Source organism: Pituophis catenifer, unplaced genomic scaffold (genome assembly GCF_029215685.1).
Source record: "Pituophis catenifer annectens isolate HBS135680 unplaced genomic scaffold, rPitCat1.0.hap2 SCAF_2, whole genome shotgun sequence".
NCBI classification, from domain to species: Eukaryota; Metazoa; Chordata; class Lepidosauria; order Squamata; family Colubridae; genus Pituophis; species Pituophis catenifer.
Window position 1 is genome coordinate 85,892,513 of NW_027256882.1, and position 21,064 is coordinate 85,913,576.

A 21,064-nucleotide genomic window follows, 5' to 3' on the forward strand; every position below is an offset into this window, starting at 1 on the left:
CCAGCGAAAATGGGCTCCCGAGCTCCATTTTTGGCTGGGACAGCCTCCTGTAACCCTCTGTCAACAAAAACAGAGCACAAGAGGGTTGCACACGATCCTCCCACACTCTGTTTTTGCTGGCAGAGGCACCGTGTGCCGGTTCTTCGCTGTTTCCAGGTCGGCCCTGCGGGCTAGATCTAAGTACCCGGCGAGCTGAATCTAGCCCACAGGCCTGGAGTTTGACACATCTGATATATAGGATAATATTATAAAACACAGAATTTCAATAAAGTATAACAGTACTTCCTGTCCTTTTTTCTCTTTTCCCTATAACAATAGAAATTCAGGACATTGGGATTCTTCTATCTCTGTTTTATGCCGCAAGAATTCTTAACTTCTCTTTTTCGGATAGTGAGAATTAAATGTGAGGAAACTTGCAAATTTTCAGAATATGATAACATCTGGCAAGAATTTAAGGAGCATACCAAAAATTTACTGGAAATTAATCAGCTCATAGAAAACCAAATAACAAAATGAAAAACATTTGTAATGTACAGATTACAGTATAGGCATCATTACTTTTCTGGAAAACTATGGATCATGTTCAATACCTGCACCACTACTAGTGAGTACCATTTGCATATGCTTGTGCTAAGTGTGTTAAATATATCTTTGGTCCTATTTTGCTGTTCCAGAGTTATACTTCAATAGTGGTTATTTATTAATTGATTCAGTCATTTACTCATTCATTCAATTCACATCTCAGCTTTTCTTGGGGAGCTCACGGTAGCTTATATAGGCCTCTCAATTTCCATTTTTCCCAAGAAAAAACTCTGTGAAGTCCCCGAAGTCATCCAGTTTTCATGCTTGAAGGTGGACTTCAGTGTGGGTTTCTCTGCTCCTAATCTAACACTTTATCCCAGTAACATACCTGTTCCTCATTTTAATAAATAACCATTTACTGATAAAAATGTACAATATATCTCTTTATATCCCACTTTTATTTTATTTTTTTGGCATATTAATACTCCTTCCTCCTCTTATTTTCCCCATAATAGCATCCCTGTGAGATGAGTTGGGCTGAGAGAGAGAGAGTGTGTGTGTTTGGTCCAAAGTCACCCAACTAGCTTTCATGCCTAAGGCAGGAATAGAACTCACAGTCTCCTGGTTTGTAGCCTGGTGCCTTAACTATCAGAGCTCAATATTCTCTTGGAATATTGACCATGTTTAATGCTCCACACTTGACTTGATTACATAAGTTACTTCTATGGAATTCAGAAGGCTGTTGCACATTCTAACCAAGGAGGGATGGCTGTTGCAATGCTCTGAGAACTCTTGTCTATTAGAAAAGACAGCGGCTGCACTCTCTACAATGCATTGTGTTTTACCTCTAGCTATGGGTAAGTCTTTGGTTGGACTGTCTTCATAAAGGACCCTGGTTTGGCCATGTTGATGCCTGAAAAATAATTTTTCTTAGAAAATATTGTTTTAGTAATTCTCTTTTTGTATGAGCAGAGCATGTGATTTCTTTTCTTTGTAATTTCATAATAAGAGAGAGATATCCACATGACCTACTAAACATACATATATATATGTGTTTATATATATATATAAGTATGAAGATATATATGTGTGTAGGTATAATTATATATAGTCCCAAATCAATATTTATATATACATATATATACAATCTGCCAAATATATTTAATTACAGATTATGGAATTTTAATTATATATGATTAACCCTCCAAATCCACTCAATGTTGGCAACTTATTGGCTATCACTTTCTTCTGGTATGACTTGAGCACCCAAAGTGTATTCTCTCCTTTCTCTCTTGTTAAAACGAGCCAGTGGTTTTGCCTCTTCTGTTTATTCCTGTCTCTTTTCTCTTTCTCTCTCCCCCAGCCCCATTTCCTCTTGCTCTGGCTCTGTCATCTTCTGAAACCGAAGCTGCCTTCTTCCCTCATTTCAACTCCCCGCCGCATAATGTTACCTTTCTGTTGCAGATTTTGAATACCTGCTGCCAAACAGCTTTGAGTCCGAGGGACATGTATTCATTGCTCCAAGGTAGCTTTGTGTGTGAGCTTGCTGAGGTGTCCATTTAACCACCGATCCTGGGAGTGGTTCAACTCCCCTTCCCCAACCCTTTTTCCGTCCCTGCCACACCTTCAGATATTCTACTCCATCACTCCTGACCCCTTTGGAACTGATATACCTCCTCATTGTGCCAATGTCTTGATCATTTCTTTCTTTTTTTGTGTGTCTGTTGTCTGCCTGTGTGCCAGTCTCGGGGACTATGATTGCCGCCACCTACACTACATTGTGTTACCATTGGCGGCCGGCAGCATAGCTGTCCCACCTTCTGTTCACTCACCTACATAAGAAGAATATATATGTGTGTATGGCTGCGTATGAGATACATATGTAGCACACATATATAGGTATAGTTTCTGAAAATCCTCAAAAAAAAAAAACCAGTAGACAGCCATGTTTCGATCCTATTGAGATCATGATATCATGTAAGGAAAAATTCCACCAAAACATCTTTAAATTAGCCCAGCCTAAGAAATCATATTGATCAGGACTACTTTTATTGCGACAGCTGTGATAGTAGAAATTTTGCAAGTCTGAATGTGCTCCCTCTTCCTCACTTTACCTTTGTGTGAACTAGGGAGGGGCTTGTCTGAGATGTTTCCTTATGTTATTTTCTTTGTCTAGGTTCAAGCCCCTCTTATCTGATTGTTGACTTGGTAGCGGCATTTCTTCCTGTCCTTCAAGGCTATTCCCTTTGCCCTCTACACAATGTTACTATTGACTTATTCTATAGTAATACCATACATAAAAATCACAAACTCTGCATTTTGTTAGCCTTACTCTATCAAAATTTATTCTTTCAACTCTTTCAAATTTAATTATTTCAAATCTACAGAACAGAACATTTGTTGCCAAGTCCAGTGATCAGAATATTACACTAGGCTAGGGGAGGTTTACATTCACAGAACAGTTTGGGGATAAAACTGGAGAGGGGAAGAAGTGACAGAATTCCGTATTTCATAAATAAATAATTCTTGTTAGATTTAAAGGCAGCACAACATCAGCCCACATCTCATAAACTGGTGATATATTTGGCATCCAGATCAGGGGTCAACTCCAACAGATTCTGACAGGTTCTGGAGAACCAGTAGCGGAAATTTTGAACAATTCAGAGTACTGGCAAAAACCACCTCTGGCTGGCCCCAGAGTGGGGTGGGAATGAGATTTTGCAATAGCCTTCCCCCAAGAGTGGGGAGGCAATGGGGATTTTGCAGTATCCTTCCCCTGCCATGCCCACCAAACCACACCACACCCACCAAGCCACGCCCACAGATCCGAAATCCAAAAATTTGGATTTCACCATTGATCCAGATGAAATTATAATGACCACTGTTTGTGATAATCATTTGCAATGGTGAAACCTATTTGGTTCCCCCAACCACAGATGGCCAAATACAAATAACGATGGAGCTCTTACTGTACATCTTTAATACTTCTTTAGAAGAGAGGAAATCAGAGTCTCAGGAAAGCATGCCATGCTATCAGAAAGAAAAATAAAACCTTCTACCCAGACTTTTAAAGATGCAGTAAACTGGGCCTCTTCTGGTAACTCAGGCTCCAGTCATCGTATATGCAGTAAGAAAATGGAAGAAATGCCATTTTAATAGCCTTTTCACAAATTCCGCTTTATATAAGGCATTATAATACAATGGATAGGTGACATTCCAACATTTTTTAAAGCCGCTATGACATCCTATACATAGCCGCTAAAAGCCGCTAAAAGCAATCCTATACATAAATACTTAGAGGTATTCCATGGACTTTATTCCCAGGTAAGTATTTATAGGATTGCAGTCTTAAAAATGCATGAGACTCATACAAGATTTTTTTTTAAAATTGGGATAAGAAAACTCTATCCCTCCATAGAATGCTGAACCAATCCAAATAGCACCATTCTGTACTGGTCTTATTGAGCAGGGTTGCTTAGAAACTAGCATTCAACTGGACTTCTTTTTTTGGGGGGGGGGTTGAAAATTGTCACTGCTTTTCAAGCCAAAAAAGAAAAGTCTAGATTCAAGTTCCAGATAACTCTACCGGATGAATGAGGAAGTATATCTTATTTTCTTAAATTCTGTTGATTCTAGTTTAGCAACTTCAGTGAATGGGATTCACTGACATTTGTTGCATTCAGTGCTTTGCATTTGGAGTTGATAGTACACGAGGAGAGCTGTAAAATTCCTAGTTTTTAATCATTTAGGCCTACCAAATCTGGGATACAAAAATCCAGATAGCTACCATAGGCCTTTGTCTTCTATGTTTCTTTGCTGTCATCATTTACTGGTTATCTGAATTTTTGAACTCCTGATGTGATCATCCTATTATCATTACTAATGGGTATCTTTTTCTGCACTGAACACTGTCCAGCATAGAAATACATGATTTCTGTGGGACATATAAACTATAGTTTATGTTCAAATTTTTAGGTTTAAGATTTTTTTGAGAATATGTCCTTTTTTTATAAAATGCAGAGCGAGTCATAAAATAAAGGGGAAAGACTTTTTATTATCCTGCAGCTTTTCCCAACCTGATTCCTTTTATATTTGTTTGTTCACATCTCCCCCCAGTGGCAACTAAGAAGACCAATATAGCCTTATTGTCAATTTTGCGAGGTGTCATGTAGTCCATTGGAAGCTATCAGAGGTTAAGAAATGCAGATGTATGATTATATCAGAACAAACAGGCTTCTGTTCTAGCAAGCATTCATTCCTAGTGATTACTTATGACATTCCTTTAATTCCAGCTACACTATTTATTAGCCTTTCAGTCCCAATAATGCTTGGCAATAGGCTGTGAAGTCTCATCATTACTAATATGGCCAATAGTCCATGGTAATTTTCAGAAACCATATATCACTGATAATCTATTTGTGGGTGTGCAAGCACATATATCTGTACATATCTGTGTAGATACATAGGTGGATAAAATATTGTGTATATGTATCACTTTCTATATATATGTTTATATATATATATAGAGCTCTTCAAGAAGCAAAATAAACTGGGCAGCCCAGGATTTTATGTTGCATTAACATATAGTGATGGAAAATCGAAAGGTTATTAAAGCTAAATAAACTTGTATTTTATTTCTATGAAAAAGTTGTTAACAAACAACTGGTGACCGTCAAATCTTATCCAGCTACTCTACAGAATATATTTTAATTGGTTCTGCTTTCATACACATTCATTTTGTTAGATCTAACAAATGAGATGCATACTGGACCTGCTCCTTGGTTCAAACTCATTAACTCTCTGTTTGAACCAACCTTTTAAGGGACTTACTGATTTTGTGCCAAAGATGCCTGTGCAACGTAGCTAAGTAGTTTTATCTACTTACTTGTTCCATTTATACATGGACAGGCATTTGCATTGAACCCACTTTTTGTGACAAATGCCTTAAACAAATTACACCCATCGCTATCCCCTCAGCTACATGGCTGTTAAAAGATACAAGATACTATCATATTTTACATCTGGTCACCTGGTGAGATGTCCCGTGTGACATTTGTCATGAACCCAGAAAAATCACTCTCTAAATTGCAGTCCCTATCCTGTTCTAAATTATTTCTTAATATTTAATTCTGAAAGCTACGGTATAAAGAAGCAAGAACACACACACACACACACACACACACACACACACACACACACACACATTCTATTTCCAACCCCAGACTTTGGTAACTGGCAATGCAAAACTAAATCATGCAAACTTGGTTGCATCAGTTGAATAAAAAAGATAATGGCAAATGGTGATGGGAACAAGCCTAGTTTTGTTATATATCTTTACAATTCACAATGGTCTATATCTGCAGATGCATAGACTCACAGCAAGGTACAATCTTACAGACAAGTTAACCCATTAAAAAGACCAAGCTGATAAATAGTTTAATATATAAAGCTCAGTACTGCATGTGCATATACTCTTGCAAGCAAATGCCAGCACCTATCTGTCTAAATGAAAGGTACAGATATGTCTACAGTTTCTATATGTGTCTGTATCAGTATTTCGATGCATAATCTTGGAGTAAAGCATGGCTGGCCATCCTGTTTTCTATTGCTATGGTGAAGAGCGATTCACTTGTGACTGTCCTGGCAATCGCTGTGCATTGTGGAATCTTGTTTTGTTCCACAAGTAAGCCAGATCTTTAGTGTTTTCTCTCATATGTCCCTCTTCCACTCTTTCCTATCCTGTCCCCCACTTTCTCAAAAAGTGGAGTTTCAGAGAAGAAACATTTTTCATATTTAATATAAAGTCAACTAAACATAGGTGACTTTTATCCTCCTCCACCCCACCCCACCCAAAAAAAATCAAAAAGGAAAGAATAGTGACACCGATTTTAATTATTGAGTTGGACTGTGACCACAATAAACGAAGAGATCATATCTAATGAGAGTATATGGTAAGTTGTGCAATAGGTGATGAAATAGATATGAATTTGCTAGAATTTGCAACTTTGGCCTTAGCATCTTTTAAGGGAAAGATGGATTCTTTCCATCTGAATTCTGAATCAAAACATTATAGATAAGACAATTTTCTACTCTTTTCACAAATCATTGAACCTACATCTCTCCTCTTTCCATTAAGAGAGAGGTAAGTATTTTTATCCCTCATTTAAAATCCCATACTCAAGACCAAAGAGCAAAAGCAAGAAACAATGCAATTGTGCCTCCAGATTCAGCACCTCTCAAGATAGTAACTCAGGCTCCAATCACCAAACTTGTTAACTTATTGTTTTCTCTGGGATCTTGTCCTGCTTAATTCACCAATGCTCCTGACTACACTTGAATTTGGTAGTCCCAAATATGCTTTTTCAAAAGGCAACTGGATTTTGTTTTTCCTTGAAGGTGTTTTGCTTCTCATCAAAGAAGCTTCTTCAGTTCTTTTGAAAAGCATACATTTGGGGCAACCATGACTTGGATGACTGAGAACCTCCATAGACATTTGAATTGGGTAGCATCCCTTGACAGATAGATAGTACTACATGCATATTGCATATAAACAGGCACAAATACACTGGTATATGATTTGGACTGCAGTTATTGCCATTCAAGAAGTCAACCGTCTAATTAGAATGAGTGTCTTCCATTTAAGTTATATCTGCTTAACTCAAGCAATCTATTAAGAAAACCATACATAAGAAAGACATTTCCCATCCTGGATACATTTCATAACGCTGCAGCAATCAGATAAGTGAAAGAAAGATGATAAATTAATCCATCTTCACAATACTGATTCAACAACTCTTCTTCCAATTTTCATTATTAAACTAAAACTACAAATATATACAGTAGAAAGGAGAGAATGGTTGTGGACTGAATTAGTGGGCAAAGGAAGAATTAACATTTTTGTCCCCTTCCTGTCAATTCTCCTTGGCTTCCTAAATTTGGAATCTTCTGCTGGCTGGAAATTACGGAACTTCCCAACACGTCAGGAAGGTGCCAGATTGGGGTAGTTTCATTAGCAATATTGTTTGATGTTACCATGATACAGCCAATTCATATTTGGAGAAATAGGATCCGCATGTTAATTTACAGTTTCACCTTTTATCCATTTACCATCAAAAATCTGTTTGGAAGAGTTTAAAAAACAAAACCTGATATCATCTGATTTTTTTTAGAAAACTGGTTGATATCTATCACATCATCTTAGACTAACTTTTACTGTTAGAAAAAATTATACGTAGATATGAAAAAAGCAGTGCCATTGTTGAAGCAATGGGGAGAGATTTCTTTCTGAATTGCAAATAAAGCAGTCAAGTCCTATAACAGAATCATGTCAGAAAGGAACCATTAAAAAGATGCTGAAAGTGAGTCTAGAAAGATAGCTGGAATAGTTTTAGTGAGATAGATTTAAGGCTGTATAAATTGACCCATTATATCAAGTAAGTGGCACTGCATATACCTTTTAGCTTGGAGATAGCTATTACTTATCTTCATGCTTTTAATAGGATTTATTTGGGGATGCATACAATTTTCAGAAACAATCTAAATAAAGTGGGCAAGAGATAGTCCTATTTAGGAGACAGTAAAGAAATTTACCTTTGTCCCAGATTACCAGTCTCACTTATTACCTGCTATCAAATATCAATACTAGAATGAAAAAATAATAATATTCACAGCTTGAGTTTTGCTGCTCCCTCTAGAGAAGTGGTGGGCTTTTTAGGTCAACATATTGATCAACCTCCATTACTGACATCGTTTACAACTGACCATCCTAGCTCAGAATTCTGTTGCAGCAACGCCTGGAAATCCACAAGCTCCCCATTGCTGCTCTAAAAGGACCAGATACCATAATATCAAATCTGCACCCTTAGCATCTCACTGAGGAATCTCACGGCTTATATATGGATCCTCCTTTTTAAAGTGTTGCTTTCCTTCCCCTGCCCTCAACTTCATTGTGAAAGCTACAGTGAACGCTAGAAGAAAGAGTGGGAGTGGAAAGAAATGAGGCTATTTTCCAATACTTGATTAAAATAGAGGGGTTTTTTTATAACTAGCACGGTCACGCTTCTATATAAGTGCCATGTTGAAAATCATAGTAAAGACTGATGTCTATAGAAATTCACAAAAGCAGATCAAGAGTTTAATTAAGTTGCAAACCCTGGAGGAATTAAAGTAAGCCAGTAAGTTCTTAGAGAAATAGAGTGGCACAATTATTGCAGAAATCTGAAAATGCAGTGATGCATAGTACTACCCAGTGCTGTGTGCTGTACTTTAGGTGGCATTAAGAAACCATTCAGGTGGTGTTTTATGACATCAGTAAATAACAGAAAAGAGTTATGCCACAGGTTTTTATATAGCCAATAATTTACCAAAGGCTTCCTACTGCACTTTCATAAATTGACTTTGTATTATTTTATAGCCTTCTGGTTACTCTTGAGAGGTGCTGTAACACCAGTGTGAAAAGGCCAAATAACAGTCTTTCTCAGCAGACTGTGAGCCATGGCATAAAACCCATTCATACAATCGCCCCAACTCTCAAAGACTCACTAGTACATATTATACACTTATTATATTATATATCTAATATAATATATTATACATTATATTAGATTTGAAACATACTAGATTCTTACGCATATTTCTTTCTCTACCCATATAAGACTTAAGATTTAAGACATCTATAAAAATAAAGGTCGAGTAGCCCTAAATATTGATAATGAGATGCACATTGAACGCAAAATCATATTTCTGAGCAGAGATGGTGGTGGTGAGGATATGACTCATTAAATAACTGCAGTGGTGGGATTCAGCCAGTTCGCACCACTTCGGGAGAACCGGTTGTTAACTTTCTGAGCAGTTTGGCAAACTGGTTGGAAGAAATCATTAGGGCAGAGAACCGGTTGTTAAATTACTTGAATCTCACCACTGAATAACTCCACATATTTCCCACCTTCATTGTCTTAACCATACCCAGCTAGTTTGAGTAGCTGCTTCACCTGTGCTGAGCACATGATTAGGCCAATTCTGAGAGAAAGAAAACTAACCGCAACTTTTTCATCCTTCCAATCGACAAATCTTCCTCGTAACCCAGAGAATATTGCAAAGACCTCAACCTGTCGGATAACAACACTGAATTCCTGGAAAACTTTATTGCCCTCATGGAAAAGGTGACGCCTGACTCCAAACAATGTAAGTACCCCAAAGGCCTGTGGTGGACAGAAAGTCTCATCCCAAGAAAGCCTTCAGGTTTTGTGAGTGAGAGAACCCAGGCGAATCCATTACTAAGCAGCAATGGATTAATAAATAAATAAATCTATTTTTAAAGATGGGGTGGGGCAAAGTTGCCAAAAATAGGCTATTTAAATAAAGTTTCATGTTTGTTTAAATAAAGTGTTAAGATGTGTTTCTTTTGTATCTGGGAATTGTTATCTTATGGTAAGGTGGATTTCATAAAACAAAGATGTAATTCAACTTTGTAGCAACCTCCAGATGCATTGGATTACAACTTCCAGAATTCCCAACCACTGGGGGCTGTTCTGGAGAATATTTGATTGTGAAAGTCTATTATAAATGATTAGCCACCACAGTTAAGAGTTGTAATGTAGCCCTGTACATGTATAATCAGCTTGTCCAAATGGAATCGATGGGACTTATCTTTTAAAAAGTATGCAGTCATTGGATAATGTTGCTTGCCAATCCTACGTTTGATCATAGGCATATGGACTTCTTCAGGCATGATCTGGCTGGAACCAGGTCACATTTCATCAGTGGTTAGAGCTCTCTGAGTTTATGACTATAAGATGTCATAAGATACTTCATTAAAACAAACCCTACATTACATAGCCAGCCTGATTTCTCAGTGTAAATTAGTGCAACTGAGCAACTAAGAAACAAAACTCATGGTATTCTCTTCCTTTATGGACAGGTATTGATCAAGTATCTTTTAGGTGTTAAAAGTATGTTTCCCAAGGGAAGTGGTTCAGTCAATCCCCTTCCATATCTGTCAAATATGGAAATGTAGTTTTACCATGTTGCTTTATTACACTTGGTATGGCCCAAAAGAAATATGACAGTACTCTAGGAATCTGCCTCTGTGTGCATAAGATACAGAAATACATTATTTACCATCTCCAACTCAGAACAGCAAGAAAAGCCAGAGACCTGAGCTGGCTGATTTCCGGTACTGAGAAGAGTTTCCAAAAACATTGAGAAATGTACACCTTTTTTTTTTAAGGCAGTTTAATACCTCTAAAGAATTTAGATTAGGGCATCCTGAATTCAGATTACTGAATAATGGAGAGATTTGGTATTGCCTTCAATTGCCTTTTTGTGAGTAAAACGGTGAGTGAAGAAATTCTAGTGGCTATTCAGGTAAGCAAACTTCTGGTTTTGGAATATTTGTTCTTTCTGTTAAGGTGACAACTTCCTTCTTCACAACCTTATCCTGGACACTGGAATTACACAACAGCTGGTGGAAACAGTATGGAAGAATCAAGATTTAAGCACGTAAATAAAACTTCTGAGACATGCTAGTGATATTATTCAATTGAGTGCAGATTAATTGCATCTTTTTGTAAAGAGGTTTTCCATGACAATGTGAAGCTTTCAGCTGTGTTAATATAAGATAAATTACATGGCCTGGAGACCATGTTGAAAATTAATGGTAGATAGGGTTATACAAATCTTTTGAAAGGGATGATTCAGAAGCTCATATGAAGCATCTCTTTTTTAGTTTTTAAAGCAGCTGTATCTTTGCCTAGGCTTGTACAGATGCTATATAAACTGCTTCTTGTTGATCTCTTGCAGCAAAAAACTAATTCACAATCATGTGATCTTATTTCAATGATTGTCAGGGAGGCGGGACATTTTGAGTGTGCCATCCTATTCCTAAATTTTCACTTTGATTTCTATCTTACTGCAGATATAGTCTCCTAGCTGTGTTTGTTGCCACAGATGGTGGCATCACCCGTGTTTTCCCTAACAAGTAAGTTTTTGTTGTTGTGGTATTGTGATTGATAAACATCTGTGTACAGATAGATTCAACTTTTTCCTTTTGGTCTCTGCAATCCATGTTGGTCCTCTGGAAATCATCACAGAATTACATGTATGGTCTATTTTGTGACTTCCTGATATCAAAACCACTTTCCAGATTCTTCTGAGTAGGTCAAAGGAGAGAGAAAATTGTTGGGCCCCTGCCTGACCACCATTGAAGAAAGACAGCATTGAAAAAAAGTTTCCTCTAATGAAGCCACCAATTTTTATTTCCTCTATTGTGTTTTTTTTTAAAATGTGAACAAGCCTTTTGTTTCTGCAAGAATTTTGAGAGTGCATCTCCTACAAAAAAACAAACAAACACTACTTTTGGACATCTGAATTGTGATATGAAATTGAAAAACTGTCCAAAATCATGAGATTACTGTGACTTGTATCCTGTAGGAGACAAAAATTTGCTGTGTTAACTACCATTTTCAAAGAGTATTCTTACTGATTTGCCTTAAATGCCTAAGTGCCAGGCAATAAAATTACTTAACACTTCCCAAACCAAGTGCAACATTTTAGGGACTTCATAAATATCCTGATATTTTATATGCTTGGAAAAACAAAAATAATAGATTTGTCAAGCACTCAGCTTTATGCAAAATGAAAATAATTTTATTGTCCCAGTTAAAAAAAAAGTTGATAGAATTTACTTTGGGATTTTTCTGCAATCTTCTAAAAGAAGTGATATACCGGTAACTCAATTCATTTTTAAAAGGCAATTCAAGTGACATTAAGACATGTCCCTATTGCCATTTTATAATCTCATGGATTAAATAGTTGTTTTATTTACATATTGAAAAAATTATAGGAAATACGTTTGATGAATATCTGAGGTTTTGACGTCTGAAGAGCAGATTTCCTCTTTAAAAACTTGTTAGAACTTTTATGCATATACTTGATTTTCCGCCTACGTTTATGAAAAATGAAATTTATAATGTTCTATGGGTGTGGTTGATTTCTATGAAAGAGCTGCTGAAGATTGGGAAGAAGACCGAGAGCCCTTCAATGCCAGCTTTTATCGAAGGAGCCTAGATAATAAAGGCTACATCTTTAAGCCTCCTTACCAAGATCGTAAGTAAAAACTTGCAGAACATCGCTAGGCAGTTTTGGTGTATTTTCAATTTTGATAGTCTTTATAAATATGATGCTCCAGGAGATTGCAACAAAACTCTTGTTCAAGATGGTTTGCATGCTGACTTAATCTCAGGAACTGAAGTCCACATATCTTAAAGTTGCTCAGGTTGAGAAACACTGTTCTATAAGAAAACTCTTACCATATTTGATCTCTGATATGTAGGGGTATGTGTCAGGAGTGGGGGAAGGAAGCATTCAGTCATCAAATCATGGGAAATAAATTGCTTTGGCCTTATTTATATTTTATGGTTCTTATTTAATTTTTGTCATGTTTGTTGTTAGAATTTGATAGACTTGTGATAACATAGAAGCCATGGATGTAGCTTAAGACCTTAATTACTAAATAGCAGAATCGAAAAAGCAGCCTTTTATTTTGTTGTTAAAGTGAATTGGAAAGTAAGCATTGGCAGGAAGACAAATATTCATGAAACCATAAAAATAGTCCATTATCATATTGTTTTTTCTAGCCCACAGAGTTTCTTGTAGCAGTCATGCAGTATTATCCATCAGAAAATGCTAATTTCTTTCCCTCTTCTCATTAAATAGCCAACTACAGAGGATCAGAGCCAGAAAGCAGTGCTGTTGGGATCCTAGTTAGCACAGCTGTAGAACTCAATATAGCAGAGAGGCATCTGAAGCCAGCAGGTAAGGTAATCTAGAGATTTCTCCCAAAGATCTTCTATCCTATTCTATTCTATCTAACCTGCCTTAGTTCAGCATAGGCTTTCTGGAGCTCTACAACTACAACCATTCCATATTTCCATATACACCTACCACCTCCTCTGAAATGTGAGTTTCAGTGCAATTATGTTGGACAGCTATCTTCTCGGACATAGCCGATGTGTATATAGAATTTGTGTTGGTTTGTGTAACTCTAGAATTATGCCATATAAGAACAACAGAGGAGATTTTCAAGATAACCTAGAGACAAAGTCTAATCTAATTCATAAAATTATTTAAATGTACAAATAGATTTTAAACTTCAATATTATCAATGTTTTGAAAGTCACTAGGTTGCTCATTTATTGCTTCTGAACTGGCACAAATTCTATAGACATGTGTGCTAGATCTGAGAAAAATATGAAAATTATGTAGATCAATAAACAAATGTGTTTACATTCATATTCCTAGATTAAACTTTCTATCTGCAAATGAAAAAATAAAAATTTTTCTCCTTCCCAGTGGTTGGAGTAAAACTTGACTTGGAGGCCTGGACACAAAAATTTAAAGTCCTTGCTAGCAATCAAACAGATCAGCAGAAAACACGAAGAGTAAGTAATCTGTGTGTGTGTGTATATGTGTGTGTTGTGTTGTGTTGTGTTGTGTTGTGTTCCTAGAAACAATTCTAGGATCTTGAGCATGGTTGGAGCTATAGAATTTCTGTTTTCAAAATAAATAAAAAAATAAATATTGCATTAATATACAATAAAAGAAAAAGAAGAGAAAAAATTAAAATATATAAAGACAATAAAAGGACAAAAGGAAACAACAAAAATGTACTATATTATATGTCCCAACCTAATATTCTATGTGGCTTGGTTGCCTTTTATATTTTGCCTTTTCTATTTTTATATTGTATATGTTTTAAAGTTGTAGGTTGGGTGAGTATTGCTTGTTTTTTATGCTCTAATTTACCCAGAACCATGCTGTTTGTGTTGGGTGGCCTTATAAATCTTATTAAAAATAAATAATAATACATACAAAAATCATTCAGTTTAATTTTAAACACCTCATTAAGCATGTATCATGTACCATATTAATCTTTTCATTATATTGCTACAGAATCAATTCATAAAAAGAAAGCAAATATGTACTGATTATTCAAGATAGCAAATGTGGGATTAATGTGCCAGTCCAATAGTTTAGTTTATTTTTTCCAGTCCCCATGTTGATAAATTCATAATTCTTCATAGTGTGATATGTTTCTGGTATCTAAATCAAAAGTATATTCGCATATTTAAAACTAATTGAATTTTGTAAAACTGTAAACAAATGGATGAATATCAAACCAAACAGCACAACAGCAAGACAATTAACTCTTTTTAAAATAAAACACTTTGTGGTTTTAATAAACATGAAAATGGTATTTTTTGTATTAGTCTCATGATCATAAGAAACATAGTTAATATTCCCTATATAGATATACATTTTCTAAGCCATGTAATCTCTAGTATAGAATAGGGGTCCCCAATCTGTGGGCTATGGCCCACTACTGGGCCATGACCTATTCGCAACTGGGTGGCATGAGTTGCAAATCAGCATATGTGTGCCGTACGCACCAGGTGAGTGGCGAGCGCCAGAGCAAGCAGCCCCACTCGGGCAAGCGGTGGGTGTCTGCAGCTGGCAGCCCCACTCACACTCCTGCCCCTCACACAAAACCATCCCCTCTTATCCTGCCCCCCCCCCACATGCCGGGCCACCAACCTAGAAAGGTTGAGGAACACTGGTGTAGAAAATTGTACACTAATAGTAATAAATTTCTCTAACTGTTTTCTCATCTTAATTTTCAGCCAAATTAATTTACTTCCTCTATATTTTTTCTTGCCATTTATACATAAATGAATCATGTGGTCATTAAGATGAACTTTGCTTGGGAAGCCAGCTGGGAAGATCGCAGATGGTGATCACATGATCCTGTGATCCTGCAACCATCATAAATACATGCTCTCTTCCCAGGTTTATATGGAGTTTTTCAAATATCTTCATTTAAAGTCATTTAATTGGTCAAAAACTGAATTTTGCTACACATTAAATGGAACCAGTAAAGATCTTTTAACACTAGTAAGGTGTATTTTACTTAGCAAATCACAGCTTAAAAGGTGGCAAACACAACCAGAAAAAATTTACATTTCCAAATAGTATTGAAATATGCCTCATACTGTACAGCATTACTGTTATAGAATGCAGGTAACCACTGAAATTATCTTGGAAAGTTTCCTTTCTTACCATTCTTAACAATCCATAGAAATGTTAGAAAGTGATTATGAATGATTTATAGACATAATGTGGATTTAAATAAATCAATGCTAAGATTTGTCTAGAATTCCCTTAATTTTCTTGCCTTCTTCTTTTGGTTTGCAGTGTGACCTCTCCACAAGCTGTGAGATGGACTGTGATACTAATGACAAGGTAAATAGCTGCAACATCATTGCATGACTCCTTCTGGCCCAGGAGACTATGTAAAAACCCACTTGATTTTTAAAATTCAGAAAGTAAGCAATTTAAAATTGACTTCTGGAAATACTGAGTAGGACTGCAAAAGTTACAGTACATTATGATGCAGAGGACAATGCCTTCACCCCTCCCTAAAAGCAGGCTTTTTGATATATCTGCTGCCCAGAGCAACTAATGCAAAAATGTAAACATTGCCACCTAGGATACTTCTTTTTTCAAATTGACAGTATACAGTAGGAGTTTGCGATTTGGATTGCACATTCAGAAATTTATACTCCGTCTTCTGTTGAAGGCAAGGATGTTGCTTTTGCTCAGTCAATAGGCCATCTGTAACCTGTAATAAGCTTCCTTGTTTGTATATTTATTTGCTAGGCACCCATGCTGCTACAGTCATGTCTGGCTCTGAAAGGCTTACAATAGAATAGAATAGAATTCTTTATTGGCCAAGTGTGATTGGACACACAAGGAATTTGTCTTGGTACATACGTTCTCAGAGTACATAAAAGAAAAGATACATTCGTCATGAATCATAAGGTACAACACTTAATGATAATCATAGGGAAACAGTCAATATAAATCTTAAGGATACCAGCAACAAGGTTACAAACCTCTATCATTGTAATAATTAAAAGCAGAAACTTTATACCAAAAAAAAATCCCAGTGTCAAGGGACACAGGGAACCCGTATACACAATCACACACTAATGCATACTCAGAGAGACAACAGCAACAATTCAGAATCCAAAATTCTATTGAGAACAATCAGGTCTTGATGGCTTTACGGAAAGCTAACAGGATCAGGACCCATCTGATACCAAAAGAATATTCTTCTGGAGAAGGGGCAGGTAGTGACTGATGTCCAAGATTGAAAGGTTAATGATGGTGCTGTCTTTACCCATTTACACATCCCTACCTTGCCATTGATTCATCGATTTAAAACCAGCCATGAACTAGACTAGAATGTGCACATCTTATGCTACCTATGCTTGGGTGAAAGTTGCAAAGGCTTCATGCTCCCACCATTTGCCTGCCTTTTAAAAATGTTCCTCCTTATAACTTATTCCTTTGATGATGACTTACGATCTTCTTTCTTCTTGCTCTCAAACATACTTCCTCCTGATCTTGTGCCTTCAACAACGAATACTCTTGGTTTCACAGTAGAAGAACCCGGCAAATCATTCAGCGAGCCAGCTAACCAATACAAATAAATGAAAGAAGGGAGGGGAGAACTGTTTATTTTAAAAGTGGATTATAGGAAAGAGGGAGAAATTGTTCAACTGTAAAAGTAGATTGGAGAGCCGGTTTTTTTGTTTGTTTTTTGAATTAGGACAGGAAGTCAAATGGATTTTAAATGTGGTTTGAGAGCACTTTATTTTAAATGAAGGTTTAAAGGTATGTGAAACATGTTTGGGCACATGTGTGTGTATGATTGGCAGGGATGTGCATTTGGATCCTATAGGAGTTGCTGTCCTCCCATGCAAGTCTAGAGGTCAACTTCCATAACTTGAAAGAAGTAAGAGACAGCAGTGCCAAATCACTACGCTGTCTGGATTACAGGAAGATGTTTTATGTCCTTGTTTGTTTGTTTGTTTAAGCCTTCCTCATCAATTTACTCTCAGTGGATATCAGTAAGAATTAACAATAAAACATGCATGGTATAATACTCAAGACTAAACAATTATATAAAAAATTATAATCACAAAATACATCAAGAAATCTAAAATCAAAAGACAGAAATGGATAGATAGTGCATTCAAGATCCAGTGTTTCTCTTAATTCAATTTTTAATAATATGCTAGAGCTAAGTAAGCTGAGAGCTGTGCAAATTCCAAGGAAAGGGGTGTTTAAAAGCATGTGGAGCAAAAAGGTGCAATAAAATAAGGGAGAGAAAAGAAGGCCAGTACCCTCCTTAAGCAAAAACAATATAGCAGCAACACTCCATGTCATTGCAGCCGCCCACTCCCTCTTCCCATGTTGCAGGATCTGCTTTGCGTGCTTATTGATGATGGTGGATTTCTGGTGATCTCCAACCAAGAAGACTACAAATATCAGGTGAGCTGTTTTTTGTTTTTTTAAAAAAAAAATTAGGTATACTTGCTTCATTTCACAGTGATATTTATGTAATTGCCAAACTTATAGTTTTCAATAGTCTAATATAACTGCCTGTTTACTTAATACAGTTCATTCACTGATTATTGTTTTCTCATATTTATGTATAAAAACGTATGACCGATAACATTTTTACAAACAGCAACATGATGTAGATATTACTGATGATTGTTCTTTTTTCCTGTTCCATATTCAGGTCGGAAAGTTCTTCAGTGAAGTGGATGCCCATTTGATGTCTGCTCTCTACAACAATTCATTCTTCACACAGAAAGAATCCTATGACTTTCAATCTGTCTGCGCTCCAGAAGCTCCAAGCAACACAGGAAGTGCACCACGTGGGGTCTATGTGGTGAGTCAGGATTCCATGCTATCAGATCTTACCTGATTGAAGCATTGCGTATACAGGTGTAAATATGTTTCACATCACTGAATGGCAAGTATTTAAATTTACAAAGTAGCCAGTGAAGGGGGAAGAAGGAGGTAACCTTCTCCCCCTCTAAAAATATAAATCAGAAGCCAGTCCATTTGACTGAGGAGGATACTATCAGTTGAGACAAATAGAACTTTAAAATCTCTATGAATGACCAAAAATAAAAATTCAGCAGGGAGGAATGCACATTACTTCCCCTCTTGAGTTAAAGTAGGATATTTGTCACAAACAAATTGTGCCAGACTAACTTTATCAGCCTTTTGAAGGATTGATTAATTTAGTAGACCAAGCCAAACTGCCATGTCTCTATTTTTTTAGGCAGGAGGACCAACTTCCATCTGTCCCCATTTTTTGGCACTGGTAAAATTTCCTGTTGTTCGTCTCTGATTGTATGAGACCTTACATAAGTGATCTTATTGCTACTCCTTCTCCATTCTTCTAGTCAATTGTTTTAAAGAGCAGGGGTGAAATCTACTTACCTTCCTTACCGGTTCGGAAGCACACACGCCGCACGTTCAGACCTGCGCATGCGCAAAACCTTCTGCGCATGTGCAGAAGGTAAAAAATACATTACTTCCTGGTTAAAACCAGGAAGTAATGACACCTGGGCGGGTGGGCAGAGCTTTGCTCTGCCATCACTACCGGATCGCTGAACCACTGGCCAAGATTGCTACCAGACCAGACGATCCCGTCCAATCCAGGAGCATTTCACCCCTGTTAAAGAGTATGTTGCTTCACTATAGTGCACTACAGTGTCACTACATGTTTGATAGCTATAAAACAGCAGAGACATTTACAGGTTTACTAATTATGCATTTGATAACCTTGCAGGAATCTAGAAGGGAAAAGTGGCAAAGAGAAGTATTGCAGAAGAGATATAGCAAAACGTCTAGCACTATTTGAGGGCCAGAATCCACACATGTGAATGTGTAAATGATGAAGCACTGATAGTGGTTAGAAAAGGGCAACTCTGATGTAACAAGCCTCATGGATACCATCTGGATTGTATAATTGTCCCCTTCAAATAGGCACCTACTATATTTACCAAGAGTGGCCATTCTGCTCCCCCAAGGGAATTCAAACTTGGATTAGCCCAGCACTCATGGAGAAAGAAAATTAGGGATTGATATTTACACCATTAATATATGAAAAACAGCAGTTCACTGGGCTTGGATTTCCCAAGTACTACATTTACTTCCTAGTAACAACTGTGTTCTGTTTAAGAGCATACTTCTTTATTTCTTTATATTTAGCCAACCATGGCAGATTTCTTGAACCTGGCTTGGTGGAGCTCAGCAGCTGCATGGTGAGTCTTCTCTTTTCTCTACTCCTCTTCTCTTCTCTTCTTCTCTTCTCTTCTTCTCTTCTCTTCTCTTCTCTTCTCTTCTCTCTTCTCTTGTAGTTGATGAGATAAGCTACAGAACATGATGTAACAAAATATGAACCATTCTAGGATAGATCTCACAACCTGTTACCAAAATATAAATGGAATTATTTAAAATAGCCATTTTATTGTTTTTTAAATCCCCTAGAAATCTATAAATATATATTTTTGTATTTTCAGGGGGGGTTGTTTTCCACCTGGAGATGTCAAAAGAAAATTCATTCAAGGAACCTATTTTGTGTTGTGACATACAGTTGTTTTCTCTTACAGTCACCTAATTGTTATTTCTTTCCACAAGGTCTTTATTTCAGCAGTTCTTATATGGATTAGCCTATAACAGCTGGTTTCAAACAGGTAAAATCCCTATTTGTATATTTTTCTAAGCTCCCAAAAGATGAAATGGCAGGAGGAAGCTTTATAAATTAACTGTAGCTGGATTAATAAAGGAAGAGAAAATAAAATTAAATGTTATCTGTCAGTTGCTCCTTCATTACCATGTGACTGAATATGTTACTGAAATTGCTTGCTTGCTACAACTGAATGGTTCGGTCTCTAAAAAGCATCCCCATCTTTATGTCTTTAATCTTGAGAAGCAGATTGTGACCTAGTTATTCTGAGTGCAGCTTCAGGGGGTTTTAGGGGCCCAAACATAAAATCTGCACACATAAATCTTCACCAAAACATACTCCAATAAATCTGACCTATCATGACAAAAAAAAAATGAATGGAGCCATCAATAAGTTGCTAAATTGATCTCTGCAGTGGAAAAAAATAGCAGATGTAAGTCAATTTCACAAGGTGGATTAGTTGGGCAAGGGAACACATCAAGCTTTAATGTAAATTAGTTGAGGATGGCAGAACAAAAAGCAATAACAAGGTTGATAGAAAAAAAACTCTCTAGATTTCCTCATGCTGGCTAAGGAATTCTGGGAGTTGAAGTCCACACATATTCAAGTTACCAAGGTTGAGAAATACTGCTCTAGACTAAGCAGAAAAATGTTATTCTTCTACAATAAAAATAAAATATAAGTATCTGCAAAAATAAAAATGTTATACTTCTGCAACAAAATAAAAAATAAATGTCTACGTAGATGAGAAAAAACAAACAGTAAGGCAAAAGAGAAATATAAGATAAATCGTTGAATTTTCCCCCATACATACTTGCCCTATTATCAGTAGCATTTGGCACAAGCACAGCTTTCATAAAAGTCAATCTAGCCAGATGAACTGCTTTTTAGCTGATGTAAGAAAGATTTTTTAAAAAATTTCATGCTTTT

At 36.6% G+C, this 21,064-nt stretch overlaps 1 protein-coding gene across 1 annotated transcript in view; it reads left to right on the forward strand.

Moving 5' to 3' along the window:
• CACNA2D2 (calcium voltage-gated channel auxiliary subunit alpha2delta 2) overlaps positions 1-21,064 on the forward strand; it is a 655,759-nt gene that overhangs the window by 629,565 nt on the left and 5,130 nt on the right. The window contains exons 24-35 of the mRNA XM_070933719.1: positions 1,987-2,047; positions 9,608-9,705; positions 10,932-11,022; positions 11,438-11,500; positions 12,524-12,627; positions 13,237-13,335; positions 13,873-13,961; positions 15,772-15,819; positions 17,845-17,916; positions 18,170-18,322; positions 19,657-19,709; positions 20,086-20,141. Coding sequence (XP_070789820.1) covers positions 1,987-2,047; positions 9,608-9,705; positions 10,932-11,022; positions 11,438-11,500; positions 12,524-12,627; positions 13,237-13,335; positions 13,873-13,961; positions 15,772-15,819; positions 17,845-17,916; positions 18,170-18,322; positions 19,657-19,709; positions 20,086-20,141 — 987 coding nt within the window. The remainder of the gene's footprint in view (positions 1-1,986; positions 2,048-9,607; positions 9,706-10,931; positions 11,023-11,437; positions 11,501-12,523; positions 12,628-13,236; positions 13,336-13,872; positions 13,962-15,771; positions 15,820-17,844; positions 17,917-18,169; positions 18,323-19,656; positions 19,710-20,085; positions 20,142-21,064) is intronic.